Here is a 17,877-nt window from a genome sequence, read left to right on the forward strand (position 1 = left end):
CTGCCTTCCACATTGGGGAGTGGTGGAAACAAACAGCTGGGAGGCAACTGCCTTCACCATAATTTCACGCTCTCTGTACCTACCGAGGCAGCTGCTTAGTAACTTGAAGTGGGGGGGTATACAGCTGGAAGTAAAATGGTTAAAAAGGTAGCAAACTTTATAAATAAAAAATAATTTCTACAAAAGTTAATGGTGTGACTTTTGTTGGAAATGGGTCACTGAAGTGAAACTAAAGATGTGTAAAAAATCTTTTTTTTTTTTTTAATACATTTTTAAATGGAATAAAAAAATAAAAAGTGACGGCCACGTAGCGTCCAGGTGCTCAATAGATGAGATTTTTTTTTTTTTTTTTTTAAATATCGGTATATATTTTTTAATGAAATTATTTTTGTGTGGAGCAAGACAACTGATATAATAAGAAAATACAGGAGCCTAATAATCTACTTGATATGATGGCGTTACATTGTGTATTCATAACATTTGTGTTCTTGGTGTTGTTTAGTGTTTCCCCCACCTTACTGCGGAGGTAAGGAACATTTTTAATTACATACGCTGAGCTAATAACACCAATAGGTGCTTCAATAGCATTTATTGGGGTGAAAGTAGGAGGAACTGGTACTTCCAGGGAATGGACAGAACGATGTACATTAATTAACACTGTGATGTTTGGTAGCATGAGATGAAGCTACAAACCGTCACCATCACGCATTCCTATTATTACATAAAGTTTTATAACATAGTACATCATTTTTACTTTAGTACATAGCGGAAAAGCAATTCCATGAAAGCAATTTAAAAAAATACACAAATCAACATGAGCAAGTTAGAAACAAAAAATTAAACACGACCCATCTTCCAACTCTTACCCAGCATGTTAGAGGACTCTATGAGATTAGTATCTAGATCCGTCCAGTACAGTCTCCGTTCCACATAATCAATAGTGAGTCCATTTGCTCTTCCTACATTGGGCACGAGAGTGAGGCGCTCTGTCCCATCCATGGCTGCTCGTTCAATTTTAGGCTTTCCACCCCATTCCGTCCAATACATATATCTACATGGAAAACATGAATATAGTGAACATGAACTATGCTTAATGAACATTATCATGGTGGCTATATATTTTAATCAGATAAATTTTAAAATATAATTGTAAGATGCTTGTGTGTGTAATATATATATATACACATACACAAACATATCTATCGATCTACACACACACACACAAACACACAAACACACAAACACACAAACAGCCTTTAAATTGTGTTCTTGCTGCAAGATATTTTGTTTACATTTTACTTTCCACCTGACAAACTGACCTACTTTAACCATGATACCTGTAAAAAGAGAAAGAAATCGTAGTAGACTGATCCAGGTCTGTCTGGCTAAATTACCAGATAATATTTCAGGTTTGCTTTCCCACTGACTATAATTATTGATACTAGACTGACAGGCTAAGCAGATAATGTGCCTTTGTTACAATGAACAGGAAAAGTACACAAAAGGCTTTTGAGTCCCCGCAAAAATATTGAAGATTAACACAGGACATGATTTTCTGATTTTTATGGAATGTTTAAGCTTACTTCTCTGTATTTAATACAGTGCCTTGTTTAATTTGCTAATACCGAGCTAAAAAGCAGGAAATTAAAAAATAAAAAACAGTAATTTTACTGGAATTCCATTTTTCTTAGTATAGTGGCAGTACTCACAAGTGGGATGTTCCTTCTAGGTTGGACAAGAAGCTGCCCCTTCTTTAAAAGATAATTGTGTGCCCCGCCCGCTGCCCCTATGTAACCTGTATCGTAGAGGAGGAGTCCAGTAATACAAAATAACCAAACGGAAACTGAATACTGCAAAAGTTATTTAATCCATATAAAAGTGGAGGGAAACCCAGTACTGCCACTATACTAAGAAAAAAGGAATTTACGGTAAGTAAAATTACTGTTATTTCTCACATATAGTGGCAGTACTCACAAGTGGGATACAGCAAGATCCCTGTAAAACGAATAAAGGGTTGGAACTTAGAAGGCTACCGCCTGTAGCACCTTACGCCCAAAAGCAGCTTCAGAGGATGAGAATATGTCCAGCCTATAATGTTTAATAAACGTATGCAATGAAGACCAAGTAGCCGCTTTACAGATGTCTTCAGGTGAGGCCGCTGCTTTTTCTGCCCAGGAAGTTGCCATAGCCCTAATGGAATGGGCCTTCAATGATGATCCAAACGGGACCCCTTTGGATTGATAAGCCAACTTAATGGTATCAGTTAGCCATCTGGATAAAGACGGCCTGGAGGCAGTACAACCCTTGTTAGCGCCCTGAAAGGAGACAAAAAGATGATCCGGGGTCTTAAAACCTTGTGTTCTCTTAAGGTAAAATTTTAGTGCCCTTCTAAAATCAAGGAGATGCCACTTTCTTTCAAGATCCGATGAAGGAGATTGGCAGAAGGAAGGCAGAACAATAGGTTAGTTCATAGATGAACTAGAAATCACCTTGGGCAAAAACGAAGGCCTGAGGTGCAGGACTACTTTGCCACCAGGAACGCCGTTTTGAAAGTAAGCAGTTTCAGGGAAACCTCTAGTAACGGTTCAAACAGTGGTTCACAAAGGGCTTGAAGAACCAAGTACAAAACCCAGGTAGGAAAGGGAGAGATCTTGGGAGGACGCTTCAGACGTATGGATCTAAAAAAACCTGCGGATAAGCAAGTCTGAGGCAATGTCACAAACCAGGAAGTGACTTAATGCTGAAATCTGGCCCTTGAGTGTAGAGACCCCTAGGCCGGCTACAAAACCATCCTGCAAAACAGAAAGAATATCCAGGATTTTTGTAAATATACTAGAAACCGATGACAGGCCAAAGGGTAGCGCCTTGAACTGAAAGTGGAGAATTCTTCGCCTTCTCGTTAAGACTGCAAATCTGAGGAACTTCCATGGAGGTAGGCATCTTTCAGGTCTAACTTTGCCATGAATTCCCCCTTTTGAAGGATGTGCGTGACAGACAGAATATTCTCCATACAAAATTTTTGATACAGTATGCAAGTGTTGACCCTCTTGAGGCCTAGGATAGGCCGGAAGAATCCGTCTGGTTTTTGCACCAGGAACAGGCGAGAGTAAACTCCCTGAAATTCCCATTGTTTGGGTACCTTCTCTACTACATCCTTGTGTAAAAGGATAAGAGATTCTGCCAGGAGTGCCTCTGATTTCTTAAATCGATGGATAACTTGACAGCAGGACAGATGGTTGTGGTATTGCAGAAAACTTGATTTTGTAACCTTCTGAAATGGTTCTTAGAATCCAACCGTTTGAGGTTTTCTTTTTCCATTCGTGAGTGAAGAACCGAAGACGTCCTCCTACCCTCTTGGCATCAAAATTTTCTCCTTTTATCCTGCTTGTTGAGATCCTGTCTAGCTCATTGACGGCTGGTTTCACCTTGTTTCTGAAATCTACGAAATCGTCCTTGGTAACGAAAGGAACGCTGACCCCCTGAACTTTTAATCTTTTATATTTTTGAGGTCTCGAATCCTGAGAGAGCCTTCTTTGTTTCAGACATTTGCCTGATGTCTCCCAAAGGAGTACCGAAAAGCTTGTTCCTCTCGAAGGGTAGTTCACACAAGGCTGCCTTAGAGGCCGAATCAGCGGTCCATGTTTTTAGCCATACCACTGAAGACAAAGCCATTATTCTGGCGGATAAACGTAGAATCTCATCAGAGGCATCCGAAAAAAACTCGTTAGACAGTTTCAGGAGGAACATAAGCTGGGCAGGGTTTGCTATCAGACTTTCCCATAAGAGACTCTTCTAGGGCTTGAAGCCAAACGCTCTGTGCTCTAAAAACTCCTGAGCCTGCTATTTTGGATCTGCATTGATAGCCTGCAGCCTGGAAGATCCTTCTACACAAAGTTTTGGCTGGCTTGTCCATGGGGTCCTTCAATCCAGAGACCTCGCCAATGCGTATAGTGGTCTTCTTTGATAGTTGGGCTATCTTCATGTCAACCTTGGGAAGATCCTCCCATTTCTCTTCAGACTAAAGCTTGAAAATAAGTTTGAAATGCTTTGAAATAAACACACATCTTTTCAGGAGTCTTCCATTCTCTTTGAAGGAGATCCATTAGTTTAGGAAAGCCTTTAACCTTACCCTTGGGTAGGTTCAGGTTCCTGTACAGCTGTCACGACTTCTTTTATAATTTTTTTAAGCTCTTCTGGTGGAAAACCTTCCTCCACACTTGAAGCCAGGCTGGAAATATCAGAAGGTGAGGAAGATAAACATTCCCCTGAAGATAGATCAGACAGGGAAGGAGATCTTTCTCTCCTACGTTTCTTTGTCTGCTTCTCCTGAATAGGCAGTTCTTTCTTTACGGCATCTTTAAAAGAGTCTAAGGTCTGGGTCAAATTTTCCTGGAACCAGCACAGGAAGGATGATATATCAGTTTGCTTGGCTTTCTCTAGCAATTCTGTGGAGCACTGATTGCATGTCTTTTTTGCGACATCCGTCAGGTAGAGGGACTGCACATTCCAGACAACATAAGTGCTTAGATTTACTTGTGGCTTTTTTAGGAACTGAAGCTGACATCTTTTCTTTATCAGCCTTATCTGGAGAAATAGGACTGGACATATCTGGGAAAAGAGGGAAAAAAATATATATATATTTTTTTATATATATATATATATATATATATATATATATATATATATATATATATATATATATATATATATATATATATATATATATATATATATTAGCATGCAATTGTGACAGGTGTCAAAGAGAGTTTAAAGAGTTAAATCTCACCTCAAACACTTCACAACCGTGTAGGAGGGCTGGAGACACGGAAAACCAAGACTGTACACCCACCCTTGGGGTCAGGCAGGCTCTGCACAGCTTTATAGCCCAATTTTTTTTTTTTTTTAATTTGGCACCAAACTCACGGACACAGTTTTGCGCATGCGCAGTAGCACGATTCGGTGTTCAGTGGAACGCAAAACCTCCCAGGCGTGCGTTTTCCCATCTGTGCGCATGCGTATAGATACTTAGTGGGAGGTCCACCCGGGAATTCCCAGAGATGCCACAAATAGACTGATTTCCGGTCGCGTTCCGTAACGCAAACCCGGAAGAATGCCTAGCCGCTCAGCTCCCACCTGGGGACCTATCAGGCACTCACCTGCCTGATCAGCAGCCTGTGCTGACCGCACCATTCTCCACCTGGACCTTGGAGGAGCTTGTCTGTCCCGTTGCCGGGACAAGAAGAACTGGAGTTCTCCTCTACTATACAAGTTAAATAGAGGCAGCAGGAGGGGCACACAATTATCTTTTAAAGAAGGGGGAGATTCTTGAACAACCTAGAAGGAACATCCCATTTGTGAGTACTGCCACTATACGTGACAAAAAATAAGGTAGGCTATTGAAGAGTCAGCTAGCATTAGCTGAAGTGTTTAGATGTTACCCTTACAGTTCAACGTGGATTTTAGGGCACATACTTGAATAATAGGGGAATTTCCCAATATTGAATTCACTGCTCAGCAGTTCGTTTGGACATATCAGCTTATTCCGGCATTAGCTCCCGGACTAGGGGCATATTTAGGGAGTTGTCCAGTCAGTCAGTCAGTCTACACTCTCTTGTCACAGTCCGATTCCTTACCCTTTAAGTACTTTGCCACTATATCTTTAGAATTGGTGTGGTCATTAGAGAAGCCAGGAGTTTGCTTTATCTACACGGTTTCATTCCCTTACTCAGCCCGCCTCTGATAGCAACATCTGTATACTTTCCTAACCTGAATTGTGATTGATTCATTAACACACAGTTTAAACTACACAGTAGAGTGATTTTGGTTGACTATTATAAAAGTATTTTAATACATATTATAATTTTTAAGGCAACACTAGGGTATCCCCCCCAAAAAAGAGAGGATTAATCCCAGAAAGTCACTGCACAGTTGACATGTATTCTTCAAAAAAATTCTACAGAAGGTGTTGTGGCGGAACCAACCTCGCCACTGGAGGAGCCTGGTTGCTCGCCTGCTCCCTTTAGACTATGGCCCCATGTTTAACACTGTTCTTTTTCCCTGCAGAAAGGCTGGTTCGTGCCTTTCTGCGGACTGTTAAAGTCACGAACACCGCTGAGCCACCGACCTCCCTTCTCCTACCTGCAGTCAATTATACGAACACCGGTCCATTCAGTATTTTACTGTTTAAACCATGCTACCCCAGATAGCTATGCCATGGAGTCCAGCCGTATACTGAAAGACTGTATGAAAGACTTTGGCTCCATGGCGATTGAACTGTATGTATGTGATCTGAGCGCCATCCGGTAGTAATGGGCGCTCAGATCTAAGCTATCTGTGGATAGGTAGAATGTGTATGTTCTATGTGATAAATGTAACATTATGTAATTGTATGTCTTTTATTGTCCTTTGTCTGCCATGTGGTTAATGGAGTTTTGCCTCTGTCCTTGGAGATAACTGGATTACTTCCCAATTATCTCCAGGACAGAGAGGAGGGATTGCAATGCATTGTGGGATTGTAAGCTTGTGATTGGTCAATGTCCAATATGTTTCCCAGTCTTCCATCTGGTCCCCTAGGGGAGTGTCCACCAGGTGAGAGACATGCATAAAAGCCGGGCAGGTAGCCCCAGTAAATCAGTTCTGTTTGACCCTCAAACAAAGTGTTGTCTCGTTCTTGGGGGGGAATTGGATTGTATGCTGTTACAGTGCGATTGCCAGGAGTGTAAGCTGTTCGTATGGTTTTTCCTGTTCGGCTGTTTAACAGCATTTGTGTGTTCGGGAGTTGGTGAATTGGTGTGTTTCCTGTTCGAGAGTTTGAGTATTCATGTGTTTGCAATTCGGGAGATTGGTGCTTGCAGCAGCTGTTAGTGTATTTGGTAGGGGAATATCGCCTAAACGGATTTCAACCCCTTGTGTGCTGAAACGGTCCGTTACAGGTGTCATGGCACTCATTGCATCAGTGTACAGCCATCATGGTCAAGCACTTCGTTAGTACATTCACCATTTGCAATATGCAAAGTAACTAGGCTTTTGTACATAAGTTAACCTTGTCATGTAAAATATATAGTATTACCATACTGGACAGCTTAATATATGCAAACATTGGATACCGACACTTGGGGATGACCAACACCAGAGAAATCGCTCATGAGAACAACTACATCTCAGAACTTCAGAACACCAGAGTGAATGAGTTGGACTCTGCATTACTGGGGTGCCCCTCAGGAAAGTTATTTTAATTAAGTACTTGTTTACTCCAATTAACAACATATCCACATTAATTTAATTGGACAAACCTACACTGGATTGTGAGTGTTGGAGATATTCTGCCACAGGTACATGCCCTACTGGGAAGGCATTCATACAAAAATTAAGCAATTCTCAATCCCCCACCCTTTCGGTCAGCACCATACCGACATCCCAATACAAAAATTCCCCTTTATTGGAAAAAAGATACATCACCACCTCTTAGCAATTGGTACAACAAAGTGGAGGACCTAATGCACCTAAAAGAATTGATGATTTCTCCACAGGGCCGAATTCAAACATACAAAGACACATGGACGGATTGAATTACAGTTTCCTTTAAGGACGACTTTCAAACACAGCTGACACACGGATACTTTATAGAAGCCTCATCAGGGGGACAGAAGGACACATAGCCCTCTATTTTGATTGCGGACAAGGTCTTGGGTTACCGGGCGGGGGAATGTTTGGGGACAGGACGGAGACAGGAGGGGAAGAGAATGGGAGACTAAAGGGATCACGGGAATATTGAGATAGAATGGCAAACTATGGGAACATTCTGTCTTGTAGATGCTTTCATGATATGCCAAAGAATGTGAATAATCTCACCTTTATTAAGACCAAGTCTCATGAGTGTAGACTCCCTTCTACTGAAAGGGAACTAGAGTTGGACTGGGAAAAGACAGCCCCTATACTAAGAAAGCAATTCAACAGGAGGGTGGGGAGGAGAAAATGGCCAGTTCTTATTAGAATATGCCAGTAATAACAGAAAGAGGGCCTAACCAAGAGCCTCTAGCCACTGTTGGAGAAACAAATAGAAGACATTTATACTTTTATATTAAGGGTCCATTATAGAAAGGGACTGCATCATAAATTACCCAAGCAATATTTATAAAGGCAAAAGCACCTTAATAAAACTCCCCTGCCCGGTTTTTCACCATATGCTGCCATGTAATTAAACAAAACACTGTAATAAAGTATAACAAGTCAGGGATAGCCATTAAAAAGCATTGCTCTTGCTGGAGTTTAACACTCATCAAAGCATATTTCACAAATTTCAAAACTCACCCTTCCACTGGGTCAAGAGCAAGCGCCCTAGGACTGTCTAGATCTTTCCACACCAAGATTTGCCGGTGCTGCCCATCCAACTTTGATACCTCTATACGGTTTGTGCCAGTATCTGCCCAATACAGGTTTTTTCCAAGCCAGTCCACTGCCATCCCTTCTGGATAATCCAAGCCAAACTGTATAACATGCTCTAGTGAACTTCCATTCATGAAAGCCCGACTGATGGTCTGCAAAGGTAAAACTCATTGTTAGCACTAGCAGAGTAGGTGGAGGCTAGGTGAGTGATCATATAGATTCTGCCTGGGGCACAGCATTTTTTTCAGAGCGTACATGTAAATATTACAACATCTATCACCTCTTAACACCTGTTTCTTTACATAATAACAGGGGATGGAAAATGAAAAAAAAAAAAAACACACAACTTAATGCTGACTATGATTAGCAACTTAATTTATGCAGAATGATAACCGCTGCAAAAACGCAGAAGTCATAATAAACAGAAACATAACTCAAAAAAGCTGAAGCAAAGATTAAACTGAAAGTATCTAACCAGTAGTACATTTCAAGTGTGTGATACAAAAATACCTAAAAAAAAAAAAAATAGTGAATACTAGTAAAAGTTCTACAGCAGACTTTAATGCTCTCTATAAGATATATATATATATAAAAAAAAAAGAAAAAAGATATATATATATATATATATATTAAAAAAAAAAAGAAAAAAGATATATATATATATATTAAAAAAAAAAAAGAAAAAAGATATATATATATATTAAAAAAAAAAAGAAAAAAGATATATATATATATATATATATATATATATATATATATATATATATATATATATATACTAACCTTACAAGTCCCTGTAGCTACTGCTAATCTAAAGGCAAAGTCACAAAGACTACGTCTCAAATAAGGAAGATGCTCCTCTTATTGTGGTCTATGTGTTCTTATATTTCCAATAAATCTCTATCCGCCAGTAGTCTACGGGCCAGCAGCCACATTCATCAGATTTAATGAGTGAAACTACTAAATTAGCAAACTACAGCCATAACAACTGAATCTGTGTACAGTTCACCCAAGCCATGCATGCAAATTTCTGCACTTATAAACAACTATGTGTAAGGGAGAAAGGAACCCTCCTCTCTCAAGCAATATTTCAGAGTTAAAAAAAAGAGTTAAATAACTTTTGTTTCTGTTTATGCAGTGCTAGTCACACATTCCCTGGCTGTGACTGACAAAAATGTTTTTTTTCAATCAGGTGTAACTTAGTTTAAACGTTTAACTCTGTAAATAGAACCTTCATTACATTCAGAAGGTTTCTACAGGGTCTAGCAAGCTATCAACAGGGCAAGAGATAAGAAATTCTAAATTAATAATTAAATAAGAATGTGAATAAAGGAAGTGTAAACATTAGATGACTCTTTACTGGAAGTGTTTAGGAAGGCTGTGTAAATCACATGCAGGGAGGTGGGACTATGGTTGCATAAACAAAGTGATTTAACTTCTAAAATGGCAGGGAATAGCGCATACATGATCTATACATCAAAACGGCTTAATTAAGATAAAGTTGTTTTTATGACTGTAGTGTCACTTTAAGACACTCACCTTTAGACTGACGTCTGTCCAATAGATTCTGTTGTCTGTCACATCAAAGTCTAGGGCAGAAGCTTCCTTCACACCAGTCAGAGGAATAGCTACATTATTATTGTTGGTCTCCAGAGATATGCGCCGAATATCCGCCCTCCGAGAAAACAGGAGGAAGGCCTCAGGGACAATGCAAGTTTTCATGTCATTTATCAACTCAAGCCCGATTGGACAAGCACAACGAGGTCCTTGCGGTCGATATAGACACAGGTGGCTGCAACCTCCATTATTATCAGCACAGGCATTGGTCCCTAGAATACAAAATGCAAGTCAAAATTAGAGGAAATAATAAACCACCACATGCATATAAAAAACAAACAAAACAAACAAAAAAAAAACTCTACATGGCCGTAATGAAACATATTAAAAGAAATATTGGTCAATATTGCTATTATGACAACTTACAATGATATCCAAAATACAGGTCTCCAATTAAATGTAGCCTTTTCTCTCTTTTCTTAACATTGAGAAAACTGCCTCCAGAGGAGATAACATGCATCGGATTACATTAATTAGAATGATGTTTTGCTAGAGTGGTAAAATGAACTTACCTGGTATCTTTTGTATGTTGGTAGCTTTAAGACCCATCAAGTCAGGTAATTGATCTATAATGACTTCTCGTTCTGCAGTGCGCTTGTTTACCCTCTCAATGCTCCGTCTCTGCCAGTCTGTCCAGTAAACATAATCTCCAAGCAGTGTAAACCCAAAAATGTGTGGCAACTTGTCTTCCACTAGAATCCTGCGGTTTGTACCATTTGTGAACATCACCTAGAGAAACAGAATGTAATGTAGAAGAATTTCAATCTGCAGTACCACTAAATTCTTACAAACATGTTTAAATGAAAAATTTAAAATATAATGGTGTATTTTTTTAATTTATTTTTTTAATCCAATGAAGCTATTTCCTTAGGCAGATCCCATACAGTATTAAAGCATCAATGTGACAAAAATTATTACAAATAAGTATCCTGAAAACTACCAAATCAGCAATACACTGGAAGAAGAATGGAATGAATCCCTTTTGCGCCCTCCCTCAGTAAGTGTTTAAACCATTTAGGAGTTTGACAACTTACCCTTGCGCACCAGGGCACCTGCAAAGCGCTTATGTTAGCATCACTCAGCTAGGCCCTGCTCATTGGTTGCGAGCATCAGCTGAGCGTCTTAAAGGGTTTAAGTACTTACTCTGGGAAGGCACAAGGGAACTCCTGGCACCATTACTATGTGCTGTATTGCATATGGTGCTTGCCGTGTTTCTTTAATAATTAGTTGATGCAGGCTGAAGTCAGACTACCATTTTTTGGTAAAGGATTTACTTTTTTTATATATATATATATATATATATATATATATATATATATATATATATATATATATATATATATAAAAGGTAAATGAGAAGAATGTGTACATATACATATACATATATATATACATATATATATATATATACACACACATACATACACACACCTCATTTACCTTTTTTGTTTTTAAACAATCAGTGGCAACAAGTATATGTGAGAGGTTGAACACCATGGACTGGAGTCTAAGTTGCTAGCCTGTCCTAGTAGTGATGGTACAGTTTTAAACTGTTTGACTACCTTGGGTCCACTGAGCAACGCGAAAAACCATTTACGAATTACCGTATATACTCGAGTATAAGCAGAGTTTTTCAGCACATTTTTTGTGCTGAAAAAAACCAACTCGGCTTATACTCGAGTCAATAGTCTGTATTATGGCAATTTGCATTGCCATAATACAGACTGGGGCTGCAGAGATGTTACTTACCTGTCCTGCAGCTCTTGTCAGCTCCCTTCTCCTCTGCGCCATCCGTTCAGCACCTCGGTCAGCTCCCAGTGTAAATCTCGCGAGAGCCGCGGCTCTCGCGAGACTTACAGTGTGAGCTCACAGAAGAGCTGACCGGACGGCGCGGAGGAGGAGAGAGCTGACAGGAGCTGCAGGACAGGTAAGTAACATCTCTGCAGCCCCCACAGCCCCCATTGAACTACCAGGGAAGGAGAGCCCCCCTCCCTGGCCAGCTAGCAAGCAGGGAGGGGGGGACGAAAATAATTATAAATAATAATAAAATATAAATAATAAAGTAATATTAAAAATAATAAAATAAAAAATAATAACAAAAATATTAATAAAACAAAATAATTATTAAAATAATTTAAAAAATATATATAATACAAATGCCCACCCCCCACCAAGGCTCTGCAACACACACACTGCATCACACACACACACACACACACTGCACACACACACATACTGCATTCAGTATATACACACACACTGTAAATAAATATTCAATATAATTTTTTTAGGATCTAATTTTATTTAGAAATTTACCAGTAGCTGCTGCATTTCCCACCCTAGTCTTATACTCGAGTCAATAAGTTTTCCCAGTTTTTTGGGGTAAAATTAGGGGCCTCGGCTTATATTCGGGTCGGCTTATACTCTAGTATATACGGTATGTTAACTGCACCGCAGGGCTTAGCTATTTATAAATCAAACCTTTTAAAAGTCAAAAAGATTGACTTTATAAAAAATGTGGGGGTGAGAGGGGGGGGCAGGAGGGGAAGGGACAACAGGCCACTCCCAGCAGTATAAGCATTACAAAGAGCTGTAGTTGTTGTGGTGCTTGGAGTGTTCTTTAACATACTTTTATACAAGCTGAATTGAATATGCAAATAGTGCTTAACTGTTATTCACTAAAGGATTTAGACTGCCACATAAAAGGACAAAACGTGTTTTGCAAAACAAAGAAACACTGACAATTAAGAGATGAAATCCAAGTTGAATCCGAATATTCAACTTTTATATATAAATGTAACACAGACCCCATTTCTCGCCTCCTTTATCTGCCTGCTCAGCAGTGATAGAAATCTCCTGTGGTTTTTACTCTTGAAACCACTCTATGGTGTGGAGTTTCACATTCTGGGTCAAATCTAAACACTAACAAACCGCAGAAGGGGGAAAGTCTACAACAGGAAACATGTGGCTTATACCACATCCACCACAGTTGCCAGTCTTCAAGCAGGAATGGGCAGAGTAAAAACAAGCAGAATGCAAAACTGAGCTTCCTACGCTAAAGGCTGCTAAAATAATGGGTTGCCATTTCAGGACACTCAAAAGGGTTTGAGAAAGAAAGTTATATTGCTTTAATACCAGAAAGTCTTTTTCTGCATAAAAAAAAACAAAAAAAAAAAAAAAAAAAACTTTCTGCCCAAGACGAATACCAGACATTGCAAATGCTTCAAAATTGGGTTTTATCACCTTCTTTTGGAACAGAAGCAGTGAAACAGATATGTGAAATATACTGAACTTGATGGGAAAGAATCTTTTTCAGCCTGCATTATTTTGTGAGACTATTATGATGGCAGTTAAAAAAAAATTTAAAATAGGCAAAATAATCACAATTTGGAAAGCTATAGGCTTTGGGTTTGTATACAATTAGAATGAGGTGAAAACAAACAATATAATTATATACTATCACATTTACATTTAAAAGAAGGTTATTCAGTAAGGACATTTTAGGTTCCAATGTTATTAGTGTTTAGTTCAATTAATGAAGCACATATTCTTAATTTATCATCACTCTCAATCTGCAGTATTTCTTATTCATGGTAACAGCAAAGCTGAACTAAACTAAGCATCACCACAAGCTCTCACAGCATTCCATAAGACAGATTATGCAGCTACCTGTCGCATGCATGGGTATAATTGGCTTCTGTCATTAAAATCCTGAATAAAATTAATGACCGAGTGTTTTTCTTACGTAGCTCAAACAGTATCTGTGGTTTCTATGAAAGAACCCAATTGCAGCTTTGTATTTCAACAGTTATGTACCAAACACAACTTGCTGAACATATCTTATCGGCAGCGGCTCTTCCCTTCTTATCCAGCCCACGCATTCTGTGGCTGTCCATTCAAAGACTATCCAATGTCTGGCTCTTAAAGGAACACTATAGGGTCAGGAACACAAACATGTATTCCTGACCCTATAGTGTTAAAACCACCTTTTAGCCCCCCCGACCCTGTCTGGCCTCCCCAAATATAGTAACATGTTATTTGTATTCAAGTCTGCAGCTGCTGGCTCTGCCCCTGTCTGCATGTGAAACTGCCTGCTGACATCATCAGAAGTGGTCTGAACCAATCACAGTGCTTCCCGTAGGATTGGCTGAGACTGACAAGGAGTCAGATCAGGGGCAGAGCCAGCACAAGTCAAACACAGCCCTGGCCAATCTCCTCATAGAAATGAATTGAATCAATGCATCTCTATGAGGAAAGTTCAATGTCTGCATGCAGAGGGTGGAGACAATTGGAGCACTGCCCAAGGAAGCAGCTTCAGCAGTCATCTGAGGAGTGGCTAGTTAAGTTATCACTAGGCTGTAATGTAAACACTGCATTTTCTCTGAAAAGACAATGTTTACAGCAAAAGGCCTGAAGGTAATGATTCTACTCACCAGAACAAATGCAATAAGCTGTAGTTGTTCTGGTGAATATAGTGTCACTCTAAGTACAGCTTTCACAGAGTTGACAAATTAGGATGTAACAGGACTGGTTGTCTGATTAACAGCTGGGGGAGAGGGGGTGTAACAAGGTTAATTAATAAAAGTGTCAATCTGCCTTTTTCCAATCCAGTGCTTGCCCGTTGGTAATTGGGAGGCTATAGCACATGCGTGGCATAATGCAGTGCTGCGCCAGTCAGAATCTACTCATAGAGATGCACTGAATTAATAAATCTCTATGAAGAACCTTCAACGTCTGCTTGCAGAGCGGAGATACGCTGAAGGTCAGTGTTTTACACTGTGCAGCACTAACCCAGGAAGCACCTCTAGTGGCCATCTGAGTGACTGCCACTAGAGGTGTTACTGGGCAGTAATGTAAACACTACCTTTTCAGAGAAAAGGCAGTGCTTACATTAAATAGCCTGCAGGGACATACTATACACACCAGAACAACTACATTAAGCTGTTGTTCTCGTGACTATAGTGTCCCTTTAATCCTGCTTCTGAAGTAGTTAGTGCAGATAGGCTTCCACCATACGAGTAAAATTAATAAGCAGTAGGGAATCCATGATGAGTATAAGTCTGCAAAACTCTTACAGTTTTGCAGACTATGAATACATGTTTTAATCAAATGCATATTACTAAAATACCATACACAGAGCTCTGAGGAGGAACACACGGTGGTAGATTGCCACCTTGCTGAATGAATGCAAGCACACCCAATCTCCCACCATCACCATTTATGCAAGATGCAACAGGCATGTCAAATTTAAAGTTTAAATAGCAACAATCATTTGCACTTACACTCTAGTACAGTGCTCTCGAGTTAGAGCATGCAACCTGCATTTACGTGTGTGTGGTTTATACCTTTTGAGTTTTCACTGGTTTTAGATGTCATGCAATAGACCTTAAATAAGATACATGTCTTAGCACCTTAGTTTCCTTAGCACCACAACCACTGTGGATAAAAATGCAAATGTCATCATTGCTGGAACATCCAGCTCTAGATCTTCTTTTGTTCCTACACTTATAAGTTAGTTCCCATATATAAACAATGGCATCGGGGCTAAAAGAACTGGATAAAAATACAAATGTTATCATTTCTACAATGCTACTGTCAACATCAGTGCCAGCCTTGGAAGGTTAAAAAAAAAAAAAAAAAGAACATTAATTTAATAAAAAAATTAAAAAATAAAGTATGCGGATATAACAAAAAATATTAACACTACAAAGAAGTAATTTTTCCATTGTATTCATTAATATAATTTTTGGGTCCACATGGATAATTAATTGTAAAATAAGGGGTTAACAATGCACCTCTATGTGTGGTTTATAATGAGTGCACTCCCCAAAAGTTACTACAGTACAATGACAGGTGCAATATTTTTCACAGAAAGTGCAGTGAGATTATTGTCAAAGTTGTAAAGACAGCCTGCCTTTTCTGCAGGCAGCCAGATAAAAGCGTGAAAAATAAAATAAAAAATGCAATCCTTCAGAAACCTCCCACTGGGTTCCATTAACCACCATCATCGGCTTATCTCCGTCTTAGGAGCTGGCAGAGAACCCAGAAAGGAAATGGTTGGGCTTAGGAAAGAGGGGAAAAAAAAAGAAAAAAAAAAGTATAATAAAATATTAAATTATATATATATTTTTTCATTTCTATGAGACACTCGTGGCCGGCAGGCAGACGTAACTATCACAGATTAGTCAAGCCTGGCCTTTTAGGTTGCTCTTACAATAATCAACGGATTCAAAGTACGAATTTTGCTAGGAATTTTTCCATATAAATAGAACATATTTTTTTTTAAACAGTATTCTGACATTTAAAATGTTGTTCTGCAAGTTTATAAAAAATTATGCAAAAGCTCAGTTGATAATTTCAGCCAATCACAAATTGATCTTAACAGAGTCAATAAGTAACCCACCTCTATTTTGTCAGTCTTGGCATCCCCCCAGTAGATCTTTCCTTCTTCATAATCCAGGGCCAGTCCATTGGGCCATCCAAGTGAAGTGTTAACTAAAACAACCCTGTCAGAACCATCCATTGCAGCCCGCTCAATTTTTGGTAACTCCCCCCAGTCGGTCCAGTACATGTAACTGTAAATGAGAAAAGGGAGCAGGGAATGTAAATTAATATTCTTCCATTTAGCTTTGGCACAATGGCTTTAACACACTTCTTAAACCTCAAATTTCTCAATTTCTCTAAATCTTATTTATTTTTTTACACGTCATCTCTGATGATGATACATATGAAAACTCCCCAAAAACATTTTTGGAGTAAAATTGGAGCCATATAGCCTATGAGCAAGAGGCAGATAATGGAGAAAAGCAATTAAAACACTAAAGAACTTTAGCAAAAATTATAATAAAGCATAACTAATATAACCTTGCACCGAATATGTGGATGCCTACAGCACCCATACCAGTGTAACATGACCAATAGTAACTTAAGAGAGCTGCACAAAAGTTTTTCTAATTTACTAGTCATGCTATAAGACATACACAGCAATACCCACCCGTTCATAGCTGCACCAAAAAAAAAAAAAATCCACTTCACTAGTTTATGCTGCGTAACACATACACAGCAATACCCACCCATTCATAGGATCAAGTACAATAGCTCTTGGTTCATCAAGGTTCTCCGATATGAGAATCTTTCGCATAGTTCCATTCAGCCGTGTTACTTCAATTCGGTCTGTTCCTGTGTCTGTCCAATACAAGTTTCGGGCCACCCAGTCCACAGCAATGCCATCTGGATGAGACACCTGAGAGACAACTACAAACTGACTTGAAGAACCATCAATCTGAGTGCGGCGGATGGCACGAACATCATCATCGGTCCAGTAAATATATCCTTCAACTGGGTCATAGTCAATCGCAATGGCGTGACGAATATCCTCCAAGGGCAAAACAATGTCCGTGAAATCTGGGGTGTCTAGTGATATACGTCTGAGGTCTGTCCGTCTGGCAAGAAGTAATAATTCCGTAGCACCTGAGATGTAAAATTTTTAAATATTTATTAAGCTACTAGGTATAGTGAGAAAGGTAAACTAATTTGTTTTCCAAACAAGCATAAAAAGACATTGAAATATAAAATGAAGATGTGGGGAAGGATAATTATCTTGTGTCTTGGGTTAAATATGAATCAATTAGAGGTTTATTCAGCAAATGTTTCAAAATGAGTTGTAAAAGATGCAAGGCAAAACAGTATGCAGAAAATGTTTACAAATTCATGTTTTTTAACACTGGCTTCACTAAAATACAACAAGGCTTCACTAAAAATACAACAAATACTCGACCAAAAAAAAATAAAAAAAATAATTTAAACTATACTATGGCAGTGACATTTTTTTTTCACTTATTTTTTTTATTACAAGCAGCCATTATACAGATTTTA

The 17,877-nt window shown here is 39.0% G+C and overlaps 1 protein-coding gene across 1 annotated transcript in view; it reads right to left on the reverse strand.

The window, feature by feature from the left end:
• The window catches only part of LRP6 (LDL receptor related protein 6), an 85,042-nt gene that overhangs the window by 25,744 nt on the left and 41,421 nt on the right, over positions 1-17,877 (reverse strand). Inside the window, exons 6-11 of the mRNA XM_063447637.1 lie at positions 17,076-17,472; positions 16,406-16,577; positions 10,515-10,731; positions 9,925-10,214; positions 8,311-8,537; positions 867-1,051 (exon numbers count right to left, since the gene is read on the reverse strand). Coding sequence (XP_063303707.1) covers positions 867-1,051; positions 8,311-8,537; positions 9,925-10,214; positions 10,515-10,731; positions 16,406-16,577; positions 17,076-17,472 — 1,488 coding nt within the window. The remainder of the gene's footprint in view (positions 1-866; positions 1,052-8,310; positions 8,538-9,924; positions 10,215-10,514; positions 10,732-16,405; positions 16,578-17,075; positions 17,473-17,877) is intronic.

Source organism: Pelobates fuscus, chromosome 3 (genome assembly GCF_036172605.1).
Source record: "Pelobates fuscus isolate aPelFus1 chromosome 3, aPelFus1.pri, whole genome shotgun sequence".
Taxonomy (NCBI): domain Eukaryota; kingdom Metazoa; phylum Chordata; class Amphibia; order Anura; family Pelobatidae; genus Pelobates; species Pelobates fuscus.